Source organism: Lynx rufus, unplaced genomic scaffold, assembly GCF_022079265.1.
Source record: "Lynx rufus isolate CCGP_SWC_20201006 ecotype Redwood Valley unplaced genomic scaffold, mLynRuf1.p SCAF_10, whole genome shotgun sequence".
Classification (NCBI taxonomy): domain Eukaryota; kingdom Metazoa; phylum Chordata; class Mammalia; order Carnivora; family Felidae; genus Lynx; species Lynx rufus.
This window is the reverse complement of record NW_025814824.1, coordinates 18,368,917-18,395,000: the sequence shown is the minus strand read 5'-3', so window position 1 is coordinate 18,395,000 and position 26,084 is coordinate 18,368,917. Positions and strand designations below refer to the sequence as shown.

The 26,084-nt window shown below is 42.1% G+C and overlaps 1 protein-coding gene across 1 annotated transcript in view; it reads left to right on the top strand.

The window, feature by feature from the left end:
• Positions 1-24,769, top strand: part of LOC124524088 (protein prune homolog 2-like) — a 50,493-nt gene extending 25,724 nt beyond the window's left edge. The window contains exons 4-9 of the mRNA XM_047096127.1: positions 1,633-1,796; positions 17,405-17,557; positions 19,871-19,965; positions 23,729-23,772; positions 23,957-24,027; positions 24,618-24,769. Coding sequence (XP_046952083.1) covers positions 1,633-1,796; positions 17,405-17,557; positions 19,871-19,965; positions 23,729-23,772; positions 23,957-24,027; positions 24,618-24,769 — 679 coding nt within the window. The remainder of the gene's footprint in view (positions 1-1,632; positions 1,797-17,404; positions 17,558-19,870; positions 19,966-23,728; positions 23,773-23,956; positions 24,028-24,617) is intronic.
• The last annotated feature ends 1,315 nt before the right edge of the window (positions 24,770-26,084 follow it).

Sequence of the window (26,084 nt, the reverse complement as noted above, 5' to 3'; positions counted from 1 at the left end):
TTTTATTGAACTCTTTTTAGGAAGCATATTTAGGTACGAGTACACTGACCTGCCTGTCATGCAGTTCATTCAGCTCTAAACAGTTTTGAAAACAGTCTGCTCGCATGGGGCTGTTTTTATCCCCATGCCGTTTGAAACACAAATTCTTTTGCCTATTTATTAATCAGTTGTTGGCTGAGAGTTACTGGGAGGTTATCTGACTGACTTCAATGATCAGTGTTCGGGATGATCACCTCCTTGACTCAATTTATGTGCTCACTTTTACAAACCAATTCATGTGAATAAATAGGGATAAAGGCAGTGCAAGGAGCTAAAGAAATCTTGGGAAGTCAGAATCTTTGGAAGAGTTTTGTTCTTAGTTAAAACTGAAAAACTGCTAAACTGCTGGTTTGGGGACTGACACTGTGAACTTGAGCTTCAGGACTATTTATGAAACAGAATGCTTTCCAAAATTGAGATCTTTATTTCCTTCATTCCCACTCATGACGGAAAGACCAACGTCAGTCTTATTCACCTCTTTCTTTCTGCCTTTGATGAAGCCAACTCATCTCACATGTGAAGAATGACAGTGGTGGGGGGGGGGGCGCCTGGGTGGCTCAGTCAGTTAAGCGTCCGATTTCGGCTCAGGTCATGATCTCATGGTTCTTGAGTTCGAGCCCTGTGTGAGGCACTGTGCTGACAGCTCAGAGCCTGGTGCCTGCTTTGGGTTCTGTGTCTCCCTCTCTCTCTGCCCTTCCCCCACTTGCACTCTGTCTCTCTCCAAAATAAATAAACACTAAAAAATAATTTTAAAAGATTAAAAAAAAAAAAAAGGGATGATGGTGGAAGTAAATAAGCCCGTGGTCATTTTTCTCCAGCACTGTGACCAGATATGCAAGCTCTGAAACCACATCAGGGTTCAAACACAAGCTAGTCTGCTTATAAGCTTTGTGACCTTGGACAAATTTCTTAACCACTTTGTGCCTCTGTTTCCCCATTTTTAACTTTTTAAAATTTGTATTTATTCATTTTAGAGGGAGAGAGAGCGCACATGCCAGGGAGAGAGGCAGAGGGAGAGAGAAAGAGAGAGAGAGAGAGAGAATCTTAGGCAGGATAGATGCTCAGCATGGAGCCTGACGTGGGGCTTGATCCCACGACCTTGGCATCGTTACCTGAGCCGAAATCAGGAGTTGGATGCTCAACCGACTGACTCACCCATGTGCCCCTGTTTCCTCATGTTAAAAATGAGGGTTTCACTGGAACCCATTTCATAGGGTCATCGTGTAGTAGAAGACTTGGTGACATTCCTTGTGGCCTGATGATAGTGTCTAGCCTGCAGCGGAAGCTCAGTAAATGGCAGCCATTATTATTACTATTACTACTACTATTCTTATTTATTATTATTTTTCAACAGCAAAACAAGAGACAGAAGTGCTACGGCATGAGGGGCTGCGACTAAGCCTTTCGGGGCGGGGGGGGTGTAATTAGGTAATATGGAAAGTAAAGACGCATAGGCTAAGGGTCACGCGAGCTTCCTCATCTTTTTGGCCGTTGAGAGGAAGTCTTTTGTGTGAGAGCAGAGATTAAATACTTCCAGAAAGTAAGACGATGTGCCATATCCCTTTCCTTTCCTCTCCGCCATTTGCTTTACAGCGAGGACGAAACTTTAGAATCAGCGGTTGTCAAAGTCATTAATCCGGTGGAGCAGAGCGATGGCGGCCTTGAGTTCCGAGAGTCTTCCTCTTCCCTTGTGGTGAAAGAGATTCTCCGGGAGGCTCCTGAGCTCATCACCGAGCAGCTGGCTCATCTCCTCAGAGGTGAGAGATGGCTCTTTCTATTAAATACTGGAGGGCTTAATGGAGTGTTTCTCGACTTGCTCATGCAGAATGAGTGTGATCCATTCTTGGCTTAACAACCCCTTTAAAGACCGCGGGAAGCTTCATCAGGGAAGTGGGGAGTAAAGAGTTTGTTAAAGAGTAGCATTACACTGAATATTAACAATGTGCGTTTAAAAACAGGCATGAAGGGTCTTTGCTGTTTCACTATTCACCGGAACTGCCTCCCGCCTGTTGGGGAGGCAGAATGGCTCCTCTGGCCGTCCAGAGCTTCCAGAGGTGGTTCTGGTCCCACAGCAGTGTGACTCGGGCCAGAATCCACTCCTCACATCGAAATATCTCCTGGTACTGCTAGAAGCTTGGTTTGCGGAACACTGCTTGGATGACAAAATAAACACGTTTGAATTTGGTGATTTTGTGTCAGGACTTTTACAGTCACTTTACCACCTCATTGGCATTGTAATATTTTCCGTCTTAACTTCGCCTCCTTTAAACACTGTGTTCCCAGCACACCATCGTCAATGACCTTTTTTAATCTTTCTTTTTTTAAAAAAAAATGTTTTTTAATGTTTTTATTTATTTTTGAAGGAGAGAGAGAGAGAGAGACTGAGCATGAGCGGGGGAGGGGCAGACAGAAAGGGAGACACAGAATCCGAAGCAGGCTCCAGGCTCTGAGCTGTCAGCACACAGCCCGACGCGGGGCTCGAACCCACGAACTGTGAGACTGAGCCGAAGCCAGACGCTCAACTGACTGAGCCACCCAGGCGCCCCTACCTTTTTTAATCTTTCGTTTCCAGTCGTGGAGCCTGCCACTTCCAAAAAATGCTTTCTAACCTGGAAATTGTTAGTTGACTTTGGTGGCCCAAAATTACCACAAAAATTCATTATTGTCTACGTAGGACAGCTTTGGGTGTTGTATAAAGCTTTTTTTTTTCCTTTCAATAATCCATCTTGAACATGGTAGACATATATTTTTCTCAGAATTATTTAACACAAGAAAGTGAAAAACAGTGATTAACAGACTGAAAGAATTTTTTAAAAAGGAAGGAGAAGACCAAGAAAATGTTGATGCCACTGTTTTTGTTTTTTTTTTAATTTTTTAAGTTTATTTATTTATTTTGAAAGAGAGAGAGAATCCCAAGCAGACTCTGCACTAACAGTGTGGAGGCCAATGTGGGGCTTGAACTCACAAACCATGAGATCATGACCTGAGCCGAAATCAAGAGTCAGATGCTTACCACTTGTTATCCACCCAGACGCCCCTGAAGCTGGTCTTTTGAGGACACTTTTCCTTCTCTTCCTCTGTCTCTTCCACAATGTGGAGAGGAAAATGTCCAAGTTTTGTGACCCCTGTAAATATTTCACAACTAATGGCCCCAGTAAACCTGTTTTAAATATTTTTCTGACAATGGACATCTGTAAAAATGCTCTATGGGAAACTGTGCCCCCAACTAAACCAAGTAACTATGATCATTTATCTCTGTGACAGAGCAGAAGGAAAATAAAGGTAATTGGGATCCCAGCCACGAGGGAAGTTGTTTAGCAGTGCAAATGATCAAACACGAGAGAGTATTTTGTTTCAATTTCTTGCAAACTAAGAAGCTTGGTTTATTGTTTAAAAAATACGTGTGTTATTTAGCCGGAACGAAAGGCAGTTGGTCCACAAATTGCTCATCATCTTGCTTTTCTGTAAATAGTAAAATCAGATCAAACTGCGATACTGTGATACATTGGCACAGAGGTATGATTTTGTTGTTGACGTTGATAATAATGATGCTATGGAGATTTAGGGAATTAGAAGGGATGCAGACCCCTTTTATGAGTTATGTTGGTCTTAGTTGGCAGAGCTATCAAGAATTAGAGGTATGGTAAAGGACCTTGGTTTTTCTTCTCATTGGAGGTCTTCCATAAGGTTGGCCTTGAAGTGGCCTTAGGAAGTTGGCAGAATAGGGACATCACTTCCTTGCTGCCTGGACACTGGGATGTAAGAGGAGGAAGTGCCTCTATGTGCAAAGACTGCAATGCAATGTGTCATGAGAGAGTCCAGAGTCCCTACGCCTGGAAGGTGGCTTCATGCTGTGGAAAGAAGGCTCTGGAGACCTTTGGCCAACGTGTGCATGTGGACGTGGACGTACACAGGTGGAGGGGTGGTGGAATATCAGTCTTTAGTAGGCGTCAGAAGGGAATCGAGTCAAATTTTGTTACGTTCACTCAACTCAAAGTTCGATTTCATGGTCTTCTGATCATGCAGTAACACCAAACCCAATGGGAGGTTTTTGACGTGTCTATAAATAATGTTAGCATTCCTTATTTTCGTAACATGGATAGTCCTCTTTCCAAAAGGTTGTCTCTATACACAGCTAAGATGTTATTTTATATTTTGGGGTGCTCAAAATAACCATTAACTTGACACACATTTCTAGAATGTATTTATGCGTTCTTCTACGTCTTGAAGGAACATAAAATTTCTATGCTCACCTTGCCATCAAGAATTTTGAAAACTGTTTCCAGATGTCGTGAGACTAAATATTTATGGCTGAGACTTGGAAGAGTCTTTAAAAATATCCTAATTAGACCTCTTTGGAGGATATATTATTATAAACTTTATACTAACCCCCCCCCTTAATTTAGCATGAAAAAAATACTTGGTCAATTTGATTATTCTTTGCCTTTCATTCCTGTGGTCATATCCTAGAACACACCGTGCTGAGGCACCGTGGTGCGCTGTAAAAGGATTTCAGTTGAGTCAGGATATTGAGCTCCTCATCCTTGGAGAGGACCCTCAGTATGCCTCTTAGCCCACTAGGCTGGAGAAAACATGGTAATTTTCAGAGTGTTCCTTAACGTGCAAGAGGTCGGGCCTACTCTTCCTTAGCCTTGCTTGGTAAACTCCTTCTCTTCTGCTCAACCTTGAAATATGGCAGCGCCCTCGAACTTCATCCTGGGACGTTTTTTTCTGTATATTATCCTTTTTGCTAAAGCTTCTCTTTAAGTTCCCGTTAGTTAACATCCAGCGTAATATTAGTTTCAGGTGTACAATATTGTGATTCGTCGCTTCCATTCGTCACCCGGTGCTCGTTACAACAGGTGCGCTGCTTAATCCCCATCACCTTTTCCACCCATTGCCCACCCCTCCCCTCAGGCAACCGTCAGTTTGTTCTCTAGAGTTAGGAGTCTGTTTCTTGTCTATACACTATCCTTGAGTGACCTCATTTCGTTCTGCGATTTTAGATCTCTCTTTAACATTCCAGGTTCATCTCCGGTGCCCATGTGACATCTTCGCATGCATGTCTCACTAGCACCACCGCCTTGACACGGCTGTGATGGACCCCGTTAGTTCCCTGTACCTCCAAGCCTGCTTTTATCCCGGCTTCCCCGTGTCAGTAAAAGGCCCCGCCGACCCACCACCCGTTACTCAAGCCACAGGCGAGGCGTTATATTTGATTCTTTCCTTTACCTTTCCTCCCACGTTGATCCATTAGCCAGTCCTGCTGACTCTCTGTCTGCAACATAGCCTGAATCCATCCACTTTCCCACCATCGCTGCTAGTAATGCAGTTGGAACTGCAATTCTGCCTCTCCTCCACTAATGCAGTGGCCGCCTGAGTGTTGCCCTCTTTCCTCCATGAAATCCATTGTCTACGAAGCAGTCAGAACGGCCTTTGGCAAGTGTGAACCGGTCACATCAATCTCCTGAAAGTCAAAATCCATCACAGTCAAAACCCAATCACCATCCCCAAGCCCCGCAGTCTGCAACATGACGTCTCCCCTGCCTGCTCTGATATCCTCTCGTGCGTTTCAACCTTTCTTTTCCCGTCGCGTGTTCCAGGGACAGGGGCTTTTTCAGATACCCCAAACTCTTTCCACTCTTGAGGATCTATACAAGCTGTGCCTTCCTTCTGGAACGCTTATTTCTGTCTGTCTCCTAATCTTTCTGTCTATCACGACTTTCTTCCTCCCTTTTGCTCCCTCACTCCGGAACGCAAGCTTCATGAGAAAGGAGACCTAATGTGTTTTGTTCACTGCTCCCCTGATGTGTCTCTGCCGCCTGGAATAGTGTCTGCCACGTAGCGGAGCCTCAGGAAGTACTGTCGTAAGAGGCATTGTGCACCACTGTGTATATACTTTCTACTTTTTTAACGTTTATTTTGAGAGAGAGAGATGTGGGCGGTGGGGGGAGGGAGAGAGAATCCCAAGCAGGCCTCCCGCCGTCAGCGTGGAGCCCGATGTGGGGCTCGATTCCATGAACCGTGAGATGGTGACCTGAGCTGAAATCAAGAGTCAGCCATTTAACCGACGGAGTCTCCCAGGCACCCCTATAACTTTCCTTTTTATGAATGTGTTGATTTAGGTAGTTCTGTGAAAGAGTAACATCCATTTCGTTCCTGCCCATCCCTCCAACATTCTTAACGCCCAGAATTTGGACATTGTCCTTTCCAGTAATGAACCCTCTTCTTATTTTTATTTAGTTTTTAGAAATCCTGGTAGAACTTATTCTGTTCTTTGCAAGCCTTTGTTTTTATTCATCTTTTGTTTGTCTACATATATATATATGTATGTATATAATTATATATATAATTTTAATCCTCTTGTGGAGTATACTACATATACAGGAAGGAAGACAAAACATAAATATAAAAAGCTCAGAGTATTATCACAAAAGGAACATCCTTTTAACAATTACCCAGGTAAAGAAATTGAATAAAAAGACCTCTTTGTGCTCCTTCCCATCACTCCTCAGTCCCTCCTTAAAGGTAACCGGCATTCTCATTTTTATGACCCAGGCTTCCTCGCTTTCCTGTGTATTTTTACTCCCTCCGGATGTACCCATAACACCACGGATTGGTTTTGCCTGCTTTGCATATTATATAAATGGAATCATATAGCATATACTCTCATTGTTATTAGATCTTTACATTTATATCAAATGTACTATCTATTTGCAGAAGTCGGTCATCTGTCATTTTTCCGTTTATTACTCAGGTCCTTCCTTCTCCTATAGAATATTTGAAGTTGTTTACAAAAATGCACGCGCATATAATAAAACAAGGGAAAAAGAGTCTAGAAAAACAAAACAACATATTGAGAAAGGAATAAAAATTGTAAAAATTGTATTCAGTCCAAAACTTGGTGTAGGAGCTTCTTGGAGCCAATGAAAAAATCAAAATCAAATTCACTGTAATTATATCGTTACTAAAACAAATACATATGCCAGTTCCTCATTTAAAAAAAATCTGAGAATTTTTTCCGTGCATCAGTTTTCCGGAAAATACCCCTAATAATGTCATCGACATCCTCAGTCATATGAAGTAACGGTTTACACAGGAACTGGGTGCCGTGTGTCTGATAGTTTCAACTCTCCAATTGGTGTATTGGTGTTGTTTTAATCAACTTCACCATTAAGACTAGCAACCTTATTTTCCATTCTAAATTTCTTTAGTCTACAGGTTGCTGAGATTTCAAGATACAGATCATTAGTATCACCTTTAATTGGAAAGACACAGATTTACTTCCATAGATGACTTTGCAATTATTTGTGTAAGAAGTTATTTGTCTACGAAGAGAATGTGCTTGTTCGGATGGGATCCTAAATGACCCTGGCTTTTGGAAGTGAGATTTTACTCGTCTCCCCCACCCCACATCTGTTTCTTCTGTTGTGGTTCTTTATTTTATTTTATTTTTTTCTCCCCTTCTGCCTTTCCTTGTCGGCTCTTTCTGCTCTTCCTTTCTTTCCCTTCCTATTCTCTGCTTCTATGACCTTTTTGGTATCGTTTTCAAACAAGCTGCAGTCTGCATCTTTCTAAAAGTCACCGGATGCAGTCAGAGTGGCCTAAAGTTGGTGCTGGGCTATGCCCTGAGTGTTTGCCAAAAACAAACGATTGTGGACCTGCCAGAATCCTCAGTCCGTGTTCTTTAATTTCCCCAGAGGTGTGCACCGGAGGAGTATTGCCAAATGTAAGCTGCATTAAATTGCTGAATCATCGCATTGGGGATTTGTGTGCATGTGTATTTGTGTGTGTGTGTGCACACGCGCGTGTGTGCGTGCGTGTGTGTTTCTGGGAACAAGCTGGCAATGATAAGATTGCAGCCACTGATTACCAGTCAGGTTTCCATTAAGACCACGCTTCCCCCCACCGAAAGGCCTGTCACATTTATTTGTATAAGACCTTGACAGAGCCTCACTACGTATAGCAAACCAAACGATGGCAATTGTTCATCGCGTAGGACGCAGAAAACCTATGTCCTAGGTTTTCAAGAAAACGCAGTCTCTCCTTTCTATTGGCAATGCCATTTGAACTTCAATAAAGAATAGTTGCTTGCTATTTTAGTAGCCTGGATTAACAGCTTCAAAAAAGATCCTTTTAAGGAGGTCAGATGGGAAAGGAACAGAGCCAGATTTTTTCTTTTCTTTTCTTTTTTTTTCCTCTCCTGCCCAAAGAGGGAATCATGTCTCCCAGTGAATCATCTGTCTCCCAAAATGGTTACAGAGTCCAAAGGGAATTTCATCCATCCTGTTTTGCTCAGGAAGAGGGAAGATCTGTGTGGTGGGTACAGGAAAGAAATTACTTTTTTTTTTTTTTTTGCTAGATATAAAACCAGAACAATTCCTCAACCTCCGAGTTCTTATGCCATGCCAAGATAAGCCTCGTTCTTAAATTCACATGTTTTAAATCGATAAGATTATTAAGCACTAGAATAATAGGCTTCTTTTTTATTATCCCTTTTCAGGCAAAACTGCGAACGAAGTTGTATTTTCTATCTGTTTTTTTCTCCTTTCTTCTTCCCCCCCTCCCTCTCTCTGTTATTCATTCCTTAATTTTTTTGTTTCAGTGTAAAAAAGAATCAATCCCAAGTGAAACAAGGAAAGGGGTTTGAATCCCTTCTTTTCTGCTAAGAATTTATCATGCAGAATATGCCTTTACTGTGGTGAATGTTTTCCCCAAACCACTTCTGACTTCATTAGATCATGTTTAATATTAATGTACTGCGATTGCTTTTGGCAAAAGGTCCTTCGCTTTGCCATTCTTTTGAACAAAGCACATTGTGGTTGATTTTTTTCTAAGGGAATGAAATGTTTGTTATAATTTTATTATAATTGCTTTCTTTGTTGCTTCTTGTTAAACCCCCCTGGCCTGTGAATAGCTGCGACACTGTTGGGTACATGTGTATGGGTTTAAATATTTTTGTTTTTTTAGTTCTGCAGAATTTGCTGGAAGTTAAATCAACTCTTACTCCAAAAACAGGTTTGATTTTGCCACGAGGTGCCTTTGGCTGCTTATATGGCCTGACATTGATATTTAGTTAAGCATATACGTAAATGGGTCTTTAATGTGAAATAGAAAAATTTGGTATCGGTGAATCCCTTGAATAAAGCTGGGCCATAACCATTCCTTTGCAGTAAAAACAACTCGGAGTTGTTGGTGAGAAAGATTTTGAGTTATTTTTTTCCCTCCTACATTAGTATGTCGTGTTTTGCATTTTCATGTCAGACTCATAAATCAGTGTTGGAAGTCTCTTTCATTGACTTATTCTGTAGGACTTTGTTTAGTGCAATGCTACTTTCTGAATACTGCTTTCTATTGTATGTATTTTAAAATTAAGATCCCCAAATCAAAAAAAAAAAGGTGATTCTTAGTTCGACTGTGAGACAGGCGCGTTTTTGTGAAATTTATTCTTAAGGATCTTACATTTTGATGCTATTACAGTTTTTTTTTTAATTTTTAAATCCAATTCTCTAATTGTGATGGTTTATAGAAATACAGGAGATTTTGTGTTATTAAAGTGGTACCAAGCGCCCTTGCTAAGTTTACTTACTATGTCAAGCTCATTTGTAGGTTCTTTTGAGTTCTTTGTATACACAAACATATCATCTGTGAGGAAAGACAGTTTTTAGATCTGCTTTTCCTTTCCTTATACCTTTTACTTGTTTTGCTTGTCTCATTGCTCTGGCCAGTGTGCAGTGATGGATAGAAATAGCAGGTGTCTCATTCCTGATTTGAGGTGGAAGGCTTTCAGTATTTCACAGTTAAATACAAGGTTTACTTTTTTGATTTGCTTCTTATAAATGTCCTTCATCAAATTTAGGCAGTTGTGTTCCATTCCCACTTGGCTGAGATTTTATATAATGATTAAATCCTGGATTTTAGATAGTTTTACTACTTGACATCTCCTGAGATGGTCAGATGATATTCTCTTCTGTTAATATGCTGAATTATATTGGTTGATTTTTAAGTGTTAATTTGTCCTTTAATTCCTAGGAAATCCCTACCTGGTGACTACATGATAACGTCTAATATATTGCTAATTTGGTTTGGGACTAGTTTAAAAAGTTTTTTGTTTGGTTTGGGGTTTTTTTTTTTTCTATGCTTATTTAAGAGACTTGCCTTTAATTCTGCTTTCTGGTGATGTCCCTGTTGGATATTGGTATTGAGATTATGCTAGGTTCTGAAAGAAAATAAATTGGGAAGTGTTCTCTCTTTCTATTCTTTGGAAGAGTTTGTATAAAATTAGTGTATCTCTTAGAAGTTCGGAACAATGGATAGTAAGTGTAATGGATTCATTAAAAAAAAATTTTTTTTTATTAAGTAAACTCTACTCCCAATATGGGCACTTGAACTCACAACCCTGAAATGGAGAGTCACATTCTCCACCGACTGAGCTAGCCAGGTGCCCTGAAATGGGACTCATTTTTATGCAGATACAAAACCATCTAGATTTTAAATTTCTTTCCTGCCAGGTTTCACAAGTTGAGGGTTTTTTTTTCAGAAGTATTCAGAAGTATTATTCAGAAGCACTTATTCAGGAGTATTTTCGGACGAATTTTATAATCTATTACAGTTTGTTCTTATCTCTTAGTATTAGGAGAATCTGTAGTATGTTACTGTCTCATTCCTCATTTTGCTAAATTATGCCCTTCTCTCACTCTTCTCTTTTTTTTCTTAAACAGTTAAAAAACTATATTTTTATGCAAATTGCAAAATTTATATTATATATTATTATATATTATATAACTTATATTTATATATAAATACACTTATATTTTTATTATATCCTTCCTTTGACATGTTTTAGTTAAGTTCGCTGTTTTTTTTTTTTTAACATCTGATGCTTTTTAAAAAAATTTTTTTTTTTTTAATTTTTTCAACGTTTATTTATTTTTGGGACAGAGAGAGACAGAGCATGAATGGGGGAGAGGCAGAGAGAGAGGGAGACACAGAATCGGAAACAGGCTCCAGGCTCTGAGCCATCAGCCCAGAGCCCGACGCGGGGCTCGAACTCCCGGACCGCGAGATCGTGACCTGGCTGAAGTCGGACGCTTAACCAACTGCGCCACCCAGGCGCCCCTAAAAAAAATTTTTTTAAGTTAGAGAGAGAGAGAAAGAATCCCAAGCAAACTCAGTGCTATCAGTGTGGAGCCCATTTTGAGGCTCGAACTCACAAGCTATGAGATCATGACCTGAGCCAAAACCAGGAATCTAGTGCTTAACCAACTGAGCCACCCAGGCACCCCTAACATCTGATGCTTTTAAAGGTTTTTTTCCTCAGAGCATAGCTTCGGTTACATCCCACACACTTAAATGTCATATTTTCATTGTCATTCAATTAAAATATATTACAATATGTTGTGATTTCTTCTTTTGCGATGAGTTATTTAGAAATGCATTGTTTAGGGTGCCTGGGTGGCTCAGTCAGTTAAGCGTCAACTTTGACCTAGGTCATGATCTCATGGCTCATGAGTTCCAGCCCCACGTCCGGCTCTGTGCTGACAGCTCAGAGCCTGGAGCCTGCTTTGGATTCTGTGTGTCCCTCTCTCTCTACCCCTCCCCTGCTTGCACGTTCTCTCTTTCAAAAATAAAATAAACATTAAAAAAAAAAAAAGTGTGTTGTTTAATTTTCTAATATTTGGGAATTTTCTAGTTTTGTCCTATTACTGATTTTCAGACTGTTATGGTGGCCATAGATGGTAACTCTGTGGTTGCAATTTTTTGAAATTTGTTAAGACTTGAGGCACCTGGGTGGCTTGATCAGTTGGGTGGCCGACTTCAGCTCAGGTCATGATTTCACAGTTCATGAGTCCGAGCCTCGCGTTGGGCTCTGTGTTGACAGCTCAGAGCCTGGAGCCCGCTTTGGATTCTGTGTCCCCCTCTTTCTCCACCCTTCCTCCCCACCCCCCACCCCCGTCTCTCAAAAGTAAACATTAAAAAAATAAAAAAAGACTTGATTTATGCCTCAACAGATGGTCAGTTTGGGTTAACGTCTTATTTGTGCTAAGCAAGAACGTCTAGTCCGCCATTGTTGATGACAGTGTTTAATACCCGCCAGTTTGGTCAACTTTGCTACTCCTGTTGCTCAAATATTCTACATCTTTACAGACTTTTTTCCCTACCGGTTCTTAGGGAACTTTAGTCTACTTTGTCTCCAATTAATATATCATACAATTGTTCCATCTTTTCTACTTTTTTACTTTCAGTCTTTCCACATATCTCAACATATTTCACCATATCTCAGGTGTGCTTTTACAAAGTCAGCCACTTAACTGGCCAAGCCACCCGGGCACCCCAAGGCATAAGTCAAAACAGGATATTGCTATTATGGCTTTTAAAATTCAGTTTGATAATTTTGTCTTTTAAAAAAAATATTTATTTTTGAGAGAGAGAGACAGAGTGTGAGAGGTGTGAGAGGCAGAGGGGCAGAGGGAAAGGGAGACACAGAACCCGAAGCAGGCTCCAGGCTCCAAGCTTCGAGCTGTCAGCACAGAGCCCGACGTGGGGCTCGAACTCATGAACCGTGAGATCATGACCCGAGCTGAAGTTGGACGCTCAACCGACTGAGCCACCCAGGCGCCCCTTTGCTGTTTGTTTTCAACTTGTCTCACATTTCTTCCGTTTCCTTATTTCTTTACTCCTATTATATTAAAGTATTTTTGCTATTACATTTCCCCCCATTGGTTTGTGAGATATCAGTTATTTAAGAAAGCTATTTTAGTGGTTACATACGTGTTATAACATACAATTCTAATTTCATATAAATTGATATTTTGATCACTTTCCTGACAGTCCAAGAACCGTAGAGCGATTTACCTCTACTTGGTCCCTTCTGCAATTTGTTGCCACTGGAATGTATTTTAATCACGCATAAATTTAAAACTCCATAAGATATTGCAATTGTTTTATGCCATGAACATTGATTTATTCTTATCCGCGTATTCTCGTTCTCCAGTGCGCCTCTTTTCTTCCTTCATTTCTTTGCTTCCACATATAATGGTTTTCTTCTGCTCCTACTTGCTTTCAGTGTGGGTTTTCTCTTGGCAGACCATTTCAGTTTATTTTTCTGGAAACGTCTTTATTTTGCCTTCATTTTTTCATGTGTTCACTCAGTACAGAAATTTAGATTGGCAATTATTTTCTATCCGTACTTTGCAGACAATTCCATTGTCTTCTGACTTTCATCATTTTGGGGGAGGTCAGCTCTCCCTTTTATTGTTGTACCTTTGACAGTCATGTTTTCTTTTTCTGATTGATTTCAAATTTCTATTCTCTGTAATTTTTAGCAGTTTTAGTGTCATATGGCTAGAGGTCTTTTTCTTTGTGTTTATCCTGATTTGGGTTCATAGTTGAACACAAATACCGTGGAGTAGTATCTTTCATTAATTTTGAAAGGTGATTGGCTGTTGCCTTTTTATTTTTTTTTTTAATTTTATTTATTTATTTTTTTTTTAAATTTTTTTTTCAACGTTTTTATTTATTTTTGGGACAGAGAGAGACAGAGCATGAACGGGCGAGGGGCAGAGAGAGAGGGAGACACAGAATCGGAAACAGGCTCCAGGCTCTGAGCCATCAGCCCAGAGCCCGACGCGGGGCTCGAACTCCCGGACCGCGAGATCGTGACCTGGCTGAAGTCGGACGCTTAACCGACTGCGCCACCCAGGCGCCCCGACTGTTGCCTTTTTAAATATAATCTTAGTCCCGTTTTTCTCTCCTCCAAGGGAAACTTCCATTGCAGTATGTCAGGCCTTTTCTCCATGTTCCCTGGGTCTCTTATGCTCATCTGTAGATTTTTCATCCCTTTAGTCTCTCCATACTTCAGCATGGAGATTTTCTTCTGACTTAGTTTCCAATTTACTAATCTTCTCAGTGGATCTCATCTGTCATTGAACATATTTTTTGAGTTCTTTTTATACGTTTTTTTTTAAACTTTTTATTTTACTTATTTAGTTTTTAAATGCTTATTTTATTTTGAGGGCGAGAGACTAAGCATGAACAGGGGAGGGGTAGAGAGAGAGAGAGAGACACCCACACAGAATCAGAAGCAGGCTCCAGGCTCCGAGCTGTCAGCACAGAGCCTAATGCAGGGCTCGATCTCACCAACTGCAAGATTGTGACCTGAGCTGAAGTCGGACGCTCAACTGACTGAGCCACCCAGGCACCCCTTTATTTTATTTTTTGAGAGAGAGAGACAGAGCGCAAGCAGGGGAGGGGCAGAGAGAGACACACACACAAAATCCGAAGCAGGCTCCAGGCTCTGAGCTGTCAGCACAGAGCCCGACGTGGGGCCGGAACCCACGAACTGTGAGATCAAGACCTGAGCCAAAGTCAGACACTCAACCAACTGAGCCACCCAGGCATGCCTATTTTTTTTTGAGTTCTTACATTCAATGATTAAACTTGCAGTTTAAAAATTTCTTTTGCATATTTTATTTATAGATTCTAATTCTCTACTGTAATTCTCCAGCTCCTTTTTAAAAATTCCCTCTAGTTCTGTTTCCGTTCCTTCTCTCATGAGTTTTTTTTCCCCCTGAACTTTTCAGTCATTTGATCATATATATATTTTTTAATGCCTGGTAATTTGTCATTGATTGCTGAACAGCATACATGAAAGGTGTAGAGACAACGAAGCGATGGATGATGAGATTTGTTTGCTCCAGAGGGGACAGGCTTCTGGCACCAGAGGTAGCTAGAAGAATGTCAGAGAAACTTCATCTATTTTGTGTTTGAGCTGACTCAAATCAGGACTTGCGTCGTCTTCAGGACTAATCTATTCTTGCTTCATCCTTTGGCTGTGGTAGAGGTCAGCAAACTTTATCGGCGTAAAGTCAAGCAGTAAAAATTTTAGGCTTTGCAGGCCTACAGTCTCTGTTGCAACTACTCACACCATCATTATAGCACAAAAACATCCATGAGCAACGTTAATAAGTGAGGTTGTATTCCACCAAAACTTTATTGAGAAAATCTGGTGGTAGACCAGACTCACCCTGCAGATCATTTTTCTCCAACCTCTTTCCCAGGGTATGGCTCTCCAGGGGCCTCCTCTCAAAACCTGGGTTATTTAACCCGAGACTCCTTCTCTGCAGAGAGCCCTAAACCTCAATTTTTGCCTCCCTACCCCTGTGAAACTATTGTTAGGTCTGTGAATCTTCTTATCTCGTTAGCTACAACTTCTAAATTAACAAATACCCAGAGAGGACGAACAACACCAAGCGTGGGCGTCACCCCTTCGCGCTTTCCTTCTCTCCAGGATCTTCACTTTTAAGATAGTCACCTGGGTAACTGCCTGATGTCATCACAGATTTTTGAAAATATATTTTAGTGTAATTTTTTCTTTTGGTCTTTTATCTAGCTTTGCTCCTTGTTCTTGGTACAAGTAGTTTATCAGAGCCAGAAGCAGATGAGGGTCTTTTTTGAAATTCAGACTCACTGTTGCCTCAACAAAGAGTGGAAAAGCCATCTTTATGTTTTGGATTCTGTGCCAGAAATTGTCAGACCGAAGAATCCAGCTGACTGCTCCCCACCTTTAAATGATAATTTATCTTGAATCTGTCCACTTCTCCGCCTGTGGACTGCTTCTTCCCTGACACTCATCTAAAACAGCCTTCTAATTCTCCTGGTATGCTTTGTCTGATTCATTCTCTGCTTGGTAGCTAGAGGGATTCTTTTTTTAACGTGTATTTATTTATTTTTGAGTGAGAGAGAAAGGGGGGGATGGGTGAGGGGCAGAGAGAGAGAGAGAGGGAGAGAGAATCCCAAGCAGGCTTCTCACTGTAAGTGCAGTGTCCAACACGGGGCTCAGTCCCACCACCCGTGAGATCACGATCTGAGCTGAAATCAAGAGTTGGATGCTTAACCGACTGAGCCACCCAGGTGCCCCTCACATTTACGTTTTGTAAGAATCCCTCCAGAGCCTCTCCCACCTCAGTGCCTTTGCACATGGTCTACGTGACCGTGAACTTCTTACTTTTCCTTTACATTAAGTTATCCGTCAAGTCTCACCCAAGGTTAACTCTCTCTACAAAGCTTTTTGTGACTCCTAGATTCTGGTCTAGATCTAGAGTACTGTGTATTCCCCAGTGATATTCCTCGTCCCTCTAATGACGGAATTGTATGTGTTTACTTATTTGTAGCCCCTAAACGACTATGAGCTTCAAGGGGCATGAATGGCTGTATCTCAGTCTTGAATCATTGCATTTAGCATTGTGCCCTGCCCATAGCAAGTGCTTCTTTGTTGAAGGAATGAATGAATGAATGAATGAATGAGTGAATGAAATGCTTTAAATATATTTGGCATATTTACTGTTATTATAATATTTGCATTCACTGATTCTCAATATAACTTTGCAAGCTGGGAAAGCAGTATTATTTCTGTTTTAAAATGGGCAAGTGGTGGGGCACCTGGCTGGCTCAGTGGAACAGGTGGCTCTTGATCTCAGGGTCATGAGTTCGAGCCCCATGTTGGGAGAGATGGTGACACCTTGATTAATCAACAAGTGTGGCGACTTTTAGAGAGTTTCGTCATTCATCATAAGTAAAACTTTTCTCTCCCCCGTGGTCCATGTTAGCCCGGATCAAGATACAGGGGAAGGGGATGTGACAAGTGGCAAATCCTTTTCACGGTGTGATTGTGCACAGAAAATTCCAGGAGTTTGTCAGAGGATGGTCATTCCTGTTGGCAAATTACTGTGTAATCGAGGCCTGTAATTTACCCCCAGCTTGTGAATTCTTATAAATGGAGAACAGTAACTTCGAAGAAGTGTGTGGTTCCTGGGAGATTGAGAATGGGCTCCAGATTCACCACCTTGTCCGATTCCTTTCCTGCTGACAGACTATGCAGTCCTTGAGTTGTTAAAAGGAAGAAGTTCATCTGTGAGCCCTGTAATGTGATGAATGGAAGCAGTCTCCTCTGTGGTCTCTTAAAGGGAATATTAAAGGGAAATAGTAAATAATATTAATATTTTAAAAGAGTTTGCCATTAAATTCCATTCTGAAATGATAAAAACATGAATATCATTTTTGTAGGTTTGTGTGGGTGGGGAAAGCTATCCATTTTGTTCCTTTACCCATAAACTCTGTCCTACAAAGTGTGCAATAGGCTGTTACATTGCAGAGATTAATACCTGGCGATCAAAGAGACGGGGCAGACAGTATCTGAAGCGTTTTCTAACACCTGCCTCTTGAAAGCTACTCCATGGAGGCCTCTGGTCCAGACAAGAAACTGAAAGTGGAAGTATGGATAGACAAGCCAGAAAACATGGATTTTCCTGGCTCCCATCCTGGCTTGGCTGGAAAGTGAAAGGCCATTTTCATTCATGTCTTTTAGGTAGCATCCTTTTCAAGTGGATGACCATGGAATCCGAGAAGATCTCAGAGAAGCAGGAAGAAATTCTCTCTATCCTGGAAGAAAAATTTCCCAGCTTGCCTCCGAGAGAGGACATCATCAACGTCCTGCAGGAGACCCAATTCAGCGCTCAGGGTGAGTGACTCTGTCCCCCGGCTGTGTCACAGCGCCTGAGTAGGGATGGTTTCTGGGGTGGCACGTTGCCAGCGCCTTTGTTTTCTTCCCTACTGTCCGTGTTTGTGGAAGATTGTCAGGCACATGATGTTGACTCGCCTGGAAGCAGGCAGCCCGTACCGCAGACTCACCTCTGGGGCCTTTGCGTCTGCATGTGTGGGTAATTCACGCGTCTAACGTGCACCCCGGATGCCTCATTACATGAAATCCCTGTGCCGAGAAGGTTCTATTCTGAGCAATGTGGCAGGAGCAACGTCAAGTACAACGGGATTTCATAAATCAATTAATTTTAGAAAGAAAAAGGAAGAGCGAAGACAGCTAAGCAGATAAAATTATTCTCTAAATCGAAGCTTTATCAAGACAGTGGATTTCCTGGCTCAGTTGTTTCATCATGATGAGAAACAGATATAATTCACGGATGCTGGAATAACTTGGCACGGATTATATGAGTCTTCATGACAATCCTGACAGGTATTACCCCCAGTTTCCAGATGTGAACACTGAGGCACAGAAGGGCGGCTTTGCTTTCTGGTCATCACGCACACAGCTGGCGAGTGACCAGGCCAGACCCAGACAAAGCTTTCTCCCTCAGTTTGGAATCCCCCGGGGACAGAGCCAGAGGCAAAGCAGTTTATTTTGGAGAGGAACCCAAGAAGCACTGAGAGGGGACGGAGGGATGGGGCAGGTTAGCTCTGTGGGAAGCCATAACGTCACCCCGCGGGGGGGAGCCCGGGGAAAGAGAGAGAAATTGCACCTCAGTGTTATCCCATGTGTGTTAGATCCCAAGTGTGTTAGAACTTGCTCATCCAAGCTCCAGGGGCCAGTTGTTAAAACTCAGGAGTTTTGTGAATTGGATTATGTTGGGTTGGCAGCTGGAAATCAGCCCTGGTGGGAGTATTGCCACCACGGGGATGACCAAACGCTACAGATCAAGCTTCGCTGTTGGTTGTTAAATATTTACCAGCATGCCACTGGACTGTTGGGGGCTGCTCAGTCCCGGGGGCTGTTAATCCCCCCCAGAGCGGGCTTTCGTGGTTGGGCGTCATGCCGGGGCACACGGCCACGGAAGGTGTGAGGACGTGTGGGCGGGGCCCTGGCGCATTTGCTCCCAATGTACACGCGTGCGTGTAGGTGTAAGTGTGGCCGCACGATGGGGTGCGTTTATGTCATTCGCTTTCAAGACTAGCCCAAGATTTTAATGTCACAATATATTCTATAACTCATTTTATGCTGCAGTATGATAGATTGTGGCCTGTTAGTCTTCAAGTCAAAGGAAAATATTTCATACCCATCTGTTTGCCCACACTGCTGTGATTGGCAGAGAGTTCTAATTTTTTTTATTTTTTTACATTTATTTATTTTTCAGAGAGAGGGAGAGAGAGACAGAGCACAAGTGGGGGAGGGGCAGAGAGAGAGGGAGACACAGAATCCGAAGCAGGCTCCAGGCTCTGAGCTGTCAGCACAGAGCCGCATGCAGGGCTCGAACCCATGAACCATGAGATCAAGACCTGAGCTGAAGTCGGACGCTTAACCGACTGAGCCACCCAGGTGCCCCTATGAAGTGCACTTTGAATTAAATTACAATAGAAAGTATGAAGGCCCAACTGAATCCATCCTGAAAGCAAATTTTGATCTTGCGATGTATTCCTTAGCTAGCTTGCATGATTATGTTAGGTTTTGGTCATTGGCTCACTCCTCCCCATTCCATTCTCTGCCCTGGTCTGCTGTGGGCCTCTAGAGGCTGACCTCTGAGTGTTTAATCCTCTGCCTTCTGGTTAGTGAAAAGCGTTAGTAACACATGGGATGTGAGGATCCAAGGAAGGAGAATAAAGAGGCTGTACTATTTCTCCCTTGCGTCCTTACTGATTTGACGCTAAGTTTTTGACGGCCCCTCTCCTGTACTTTCAGGTCTGTTTCTTCCCTTGTCCCTTTGCCAGTGTCTGGATGCCTCACCATCTTTTATTCATTTTCTTGGCCCTACCCATACTTCTGTATGTGTCCTACCATTAAAAACTCTGTGTGTGTGTGTGTGTGTGTGTGTGTGTGTGTGTGTGTGTGATGAGGGGTGAATTCTATTTCTTGCTAGGAACGTAACTGGTGCAAATACTGTCTCTGATGTGATTTTTGCTTTAATGTGTGTGTTCGTTATGGGTAAAAGAGATCTTATTGGGAGAATACATTGAAATTAACAGGGTGAATTCTTTACATAGTCCCTTGATATTACCCAAAACAGTTCCCCAAGTGTAAATAATGTTTTTCCCCTCTCATCTGTAGGTTTAAGTATTGAACAGACAATGCTGAAGGACATAAAAGAACTGTCAGATGGAGAAATAAAAGTGGCCATCAGTACCGTGAACATGACCCTTGAGGTAAGGGTGGGAATGTTTATTTTGGGGGGGGTGGCAATGACAAATTTTACAAAAGATTATTCTACAGCATAAGTCAGTGTCGGTCTTTTGCTTTGAATGCTTCATTGTGATATATTTGACTAGGAATGCAGGTTATTATTTTGGATGGAAACACTGTGCTAAATCAATGAAAAATGCCAAACATGGATTCCCAAGATGAGTGCTATTTCATTCATCTGAGTACAACAAAACCTACAGTGCAAATACTCAAGTTTGTATGTGTGCGTATGTATAGTCCGCTTAATAGCGGCGATTGTATGTGGGATCAGATTCACTTCCACTCATTCTGTGCACCAGCCCACATTGTCCATCGAACTTTTGTAGGAAAACAGGTTGTCCTTTGGCCCTTGTAAGCTATTTGGATGCGTGTCATTTTTGGTAATCAATGGTGACAGCTCAAGTATTCATAAGACGCTCCTTCCAATCTGTTAAATGAATGACTCAGAGTGAATATTACTTTTGCCTTTGTGTGTTTCCTTGGTAAATTATCTTTTGTCGACTTTGGGGGTTTTCAATGACTTGTATGTTCATCTTAATTAACCTAACTAACGGGGATGATATTTTACAGAAGCACATTTGTGCCATGCAGAAGTCTGCATATTTCTTTACTGTTACGTTGCCTTGATCGAGGCACTCAGCTCTCAAGTTTATGTAGACAAAAAGTGCTGTATAGCACTTCATCTTTTTGTTTTTAGAATTGTGTGTTGCCATGCTTTTTCTTTTTCCTCATGGTGTTGATGACGATATTGACGTATTTCCAGTGACCAGCAGGTACGTGTGAGGTATCCATACCTCAGAAAAACCAAGAGCAAACCAGGTGCTTTTTTTTCTGTAATTTCTGTGGAAAGTTTATTCCCAGTGGATTGACATCATAATTCAGATGTCAATCTGAATAGATCCATATGAGTACCAGGAGGCAGACTGTTGTCACTGGAGATAATCACATTTGGTGGTTATACAGTGCCTCATGGTTTATAGAGCACGTTCTCATTGTATGTAGTTCGTAGGTTGACTCAGCTATTTCTATGGACTTTCATATTAATAAATGCTCCATATAATTAGATGTGGATATGACTCAATACAAGAAACACATGCAATTTGGGATGTAGTAACTAGATAATCACCTTCAATTAGAAATCTGCTTTGTGTATAGAAATCCAAGGAAAACGTGGATCTTGCAAGGGTCAGTAGCTCAGAGAATCATTTCTCCTAGTTCGAGCCTTAGGGTTTTCTTTCCCCTCCTCCCTCCCCTGTCTCCCTTCATTTAATGGCATCTTATTAGGTTTTAAATGCCTTGTTTGGAATTCCTTTCTAAATTAACATACAGCATCTTGTAATTGCTTAGGGAACTGTCTGTAGTTAGCAAATTATTTTAAGGCTATTATTATAGACTTACCATAGCTTTCACGTACCTTTAGTTATATTATAGGGGTATATAAATGGCTTTGTCAGATATGTTAAACTGTAAATGTTGGTCGAGCTGAATAAGTGATAAAATGATCATCTACATGTTTACAGTAATTTACGTAGAGGTCCAGTAATTAATCAGGCAGTTAAGTATATCTCTGGAAACACTATATGATCTTCTGGGAGGAGGAAGGACATTTGTATATGTAAAGAAGGGTACACAGATTAAACTCCCATCAGCTGAATGAGAGCTTTTCACTTGTGCATAATGGGGATAGTAAAGATGACTGAGAAATGGGAAAGCATCTCCTTAGTAACTTCCTATGATTTCTTTGAAAGAGAAAACATACGTTATTTATTCAGTCTGTCTGTTGGAAAAAATCTCCCAGTTAAGGGAAGAGTTTGGTTTTCTCCACAGAGCATCCCGTGATGTGGTGTTTTCTGATCCCTACTCACATTTGATTATATTTCAGCCTCCTTCCCATTCCCATGGACCTCACTTTTTAAAATCATGATGGAATACCCACAATCTTATTCTGTGTGTTTTGGAGCAGCTGTCTAAACGCCCTTTGGATTCTCAAAGAAATATTTTTAGTTCCTCTGGGTTTCTTTTTTTAAATCTTTTTAAAGTTTATTTATTTATTTTGAGAGAGAGAGAGAGAGCGTGCATTAGCAGGGGCAGGGCAGAGAGAGGGAGAGAGAGAGAATCCCAAGTAGGCTCCAAGCTATCAACATAGAGCCCAACGTGGGTCTCAAACTCACAAACTGTAAGATCATGACCTGAGCTGAAATCAAGAGTGGGTCACCCAACCGATTGAGCCGCCCAGGCGCCCCAGTTCCTATGAGTTTCTAAGTCTCATAGTTTCTAAGTTTCATAGTCTTGTAGATACTTCAGCATATCTCAAGACTTAGTTCCTGATGACTTTTATAAATTCTCCATTGTTTTTAACATTCCCTGAAACTCTTGCAAAATTAAGTCTAAAGGACCAGCTTAGGACTGAAATAGTTATCGTGTCTTCCATGAATTTCAAGCTCGTTTCATGTATTTATTCAATCACAGTTAGACAATATTTTAAGTTAATTGAGGTAAATTAGGTTTAGGAGGTAAAACCATTGCTTTGACAGCTGGGTCACCTCTGGCCCTCCACGTTGTAAGGAGAAAGCTACTAACCCCTTTCTTTCTCATTTTCATGGTAGTATATATCACAGATAAGAGTTGTAATCTAATCAGTGTTGTAGACATTATTGAAAGATCTACCACAGAAAGCAAATAATTGTCATGATACAGAGTTTCGGTGCTCTGCTCCATATGAGGTCAGAACGAATGTAACTTTGAGGAGCAGTAGATAAAAAGTGGCCTTTACCAGAAGCATGGCCAGAGGGGGAGCCCTTCTTAACAAGGAGGACTTGGAGGCTAGGACCACGGAGAAGATATGCTCTCCCTTTCACATGACCTCCAGGTTGTTCTGAGTCCAAATATAGCACACATCTTGTGGGGCTTACACACTACATATTCCCCACGTGAGTGGGGAAGGGCAGAGAGAGTGGGGGACAGAGGATCCAAAGTGGGCTCTTTGCTGACAGCAGGGAACCCAAATCAGGGCTCAATGCAGGGCTCAAACTCACAAACCGTGAGATCATGACCTGAGCCGAAAGCAAGAGTCAGACGCTTGTCTGACGAACGACTAGTCAACCTAACGACTGAGCCACCAGGGCACCCTTCTGCCTTTATTTTCCCATCATCTTTCCTCTCTCCTTGTCTCTGTGTCCAAATTTGCCCTTTTTTATGTGGACACCAGCCATACTGGATTAGAGCCCACTCAATGACCTCATCTTTACTATATCTGCAGCGACCCTCTGTCCAAATAAGGTCACATTCTGAGGTACTGGAAGTTAGGACCTCAATATATAAATCTGGGGGTGGGGAGGGGGACACAATTCAACCAGTGAAGTATACTTTTGTAAAAGTAGTCATTTCCCGACAATTTCAAGGAATAAAACTTACAAGACTGTCTGAATGAACCCATTGCCTGCTAAGCACATTTGATGTGTTGCTGCTTCCTCTTACTTTCATTTCAAATCAATTTCCTTTAAATGAGGAGCAGTGGGGATTTTCTACCCTTGACATTTCGACTCCTTTATTTGGAGCTGGAGTCTGAGGGAAGTGTTAGGGCTTGTTTTCTCTCTAGGGCTCTGCTGTGCTCTCAGCCCGGGACCTCCTCATGACCAGCCACTCTGCTATTTGAGACCTGGAACAGAACACATGGGATACATTCTGGTAAAGTGACTCAGACCGCTGACTCATTCTGCCCTGTAGAGATTACCAGCCAAGCTGCACCTTGGAACGCCGCGGAGGGAAAAGTACCAACATTTTCCCTTAGCGTTTAGAGCCCAGACCAGAATGAATTCCCAAGATCACTGTTAAACTCTTCCCTAACAAAAGGGAACATTTTCTAAGGCCGCAGTGAAGCATCATGGGAACCATTGTAACCGGGGCTTTAAGACTTGTGCACACCAGTCCAAAATCTGGTTTACCGATTTTCAGCACCAAATATGATTTCTCACTGTTTGAGCTTAGAGATTCTGGTGTTCAAGATGGAAGCACCGTTAGAGTAAGTACGTACTTTGTTGTGTCGTGGAATGCATAACAGTTAATATTTCCAGGGAGCATAGATTATTTTTGTTTAGCATATTCTTTAAAACACCAAACGCTTACACCGAAGGTGACTTTTCGAACCCAACTGGCCAACCAGTGGAAATCTGTGCAACCTCGCCTCCAGGTTTTTAAGTCATAAGTGCCTCCATTTCGTCTACTATCCAGGCATGCCGGCTCCTCCTTGCTAAAGAGTTAACATTTTTTTTTTTAATTTTTTTTTTCAACGTTTATTTATTTTTGGGACAGAGAGAGACAGAGCATGAACGGGGGAGGGGCAGAGAGAGAGGGAGACACAGAATCAGAAACAGGCTCCAGGCTCCGAGCCATCAGCCCAGAGCCTGATGCGGGGCTCAAACTCACGGACCGCGAGATCGTGACCTGGCTGAAGTCAGACGCTTAACCGACTGCGCCACCCAGGCGCCCCAAGAGTCAACATTTGATAGCGAACGCTCATTGCGTAGCAGACAGTAGAGTGAGGACTTGCAAGCATCATCTCATTTAACCCTCGCAGAAAGCTCATGAGACAAGCGTGCTGTGGTCCCCCCTGTAGGGGTTAAGGTAGCTCTAACAGCTATATCAGATAAACCCCAACTCTCGGAGACTCAACACAGAAATTGTTCAGGTTTTGCCGGTGCAGTGATCCACTTTGGTGTTCCTGGTCCAGTGGCCGCGGGTGACCCAGAGACCATGCTCACTGTGTAGCTCCCAAGATGCCTGCAGGTATCTCCATTCTATCACCGAGAGGGGGGAAGAGCTCGGAGGACCACACGTAGCATCCATCACTTCTGCTCACCTTTCGTCGGCGCAGTCCCGTGGTCACGTCTGGCTGCAGGGAAGCAAAGAAATGTAGTCTAGCTACGTGTCCAAGAAGAACCACCTCGAAAAATACTTAGCCAGTCTTTGCCACGATCTCCATCTTGCAGGTGAGGGCATTGGAATCTTAAGAGGTTAGATCATTTGTCCAAAGTACAGTCAGAAGTAAAATCCACGTTTGTCCCACCCCAGTACTGTTTTCACTGCTTGGGATATGATACCCTTGGGCAAGGCTAGTTGTAGGCTTTGAGCCCCCTCTGGGCTTCACCAGTGAGTCGTCTAGAGTCAGTGATTGCAGGCTAGACCTCCCCAAGCCGTCCTTGGTTGACTCCTTCTTTTCTCTACTCTTCATACCAGCCCTTCTTCCTCTTTGTCTTCACTTCTTTGCTTCTTTTAAAAATCATTAGTTTTTATTTATAAACATCATCTAACTCCCAAGTATTCATACTGAAAGTAATTTTCAGCCCCTGATATAGAGGAGATTTGGTCAATAAAGCAAGTACATAAAAGTAAATAGGAACAAAGATTACGGGGCAAGGGACTGGGTAGGACGTACCGTGTAGGAAGGAAAGTGTGATGTTTCTTCTCAGCCCGTTTCTAGAATTCAAGAACAGGAGTATTCTGGTTTACCTTGCTGTGATTTAACGTTTTCAGATCAGTACTCCAAATGGAGAGCAGTTATTGAAAAAAAATTTAATGGTAGAGTTTTTTGTTTTTTGTTTTTTTAAGTTTGTTTCTGAGAGAGAGAGACAGAGCACGAGCAGGGGAGGGGCAGAGAGGGGGAGACACAGAATCCGAAGCAGGCTCCAGGTTCTGAGCTGTCAGCACAGAGCCTGATGTAGGGCTCGAATCCACGAACCGTGAGATCATGACCTGAGCCGAAGTCAGATGCTTAACCTACTGAGCCACCCAGGCGCTCCTGGTAGAGATTTTTTTATTGGAACGAAGCAGTATTACTTTTGAGCATTATACTAACCCCAAGTAACAAAACTCTGCATAGTTGAGGTGTCAGGAGTTCTCAGTTCATGCCTGGCCCAAGGGTCCAAAGGGGGTTGAAGGAAATGCCAAACACGGTAACTTTCATTGTGTGAATTTAATAATCAGTGTGTGTGAGGCATCTGAAGGATGAATTTAGAGCTACTAATTCGTAGCTTCTTGAGGACAGTGGCAGGATGAAAAAAAATGAAAGAAAGAACCATAAAAG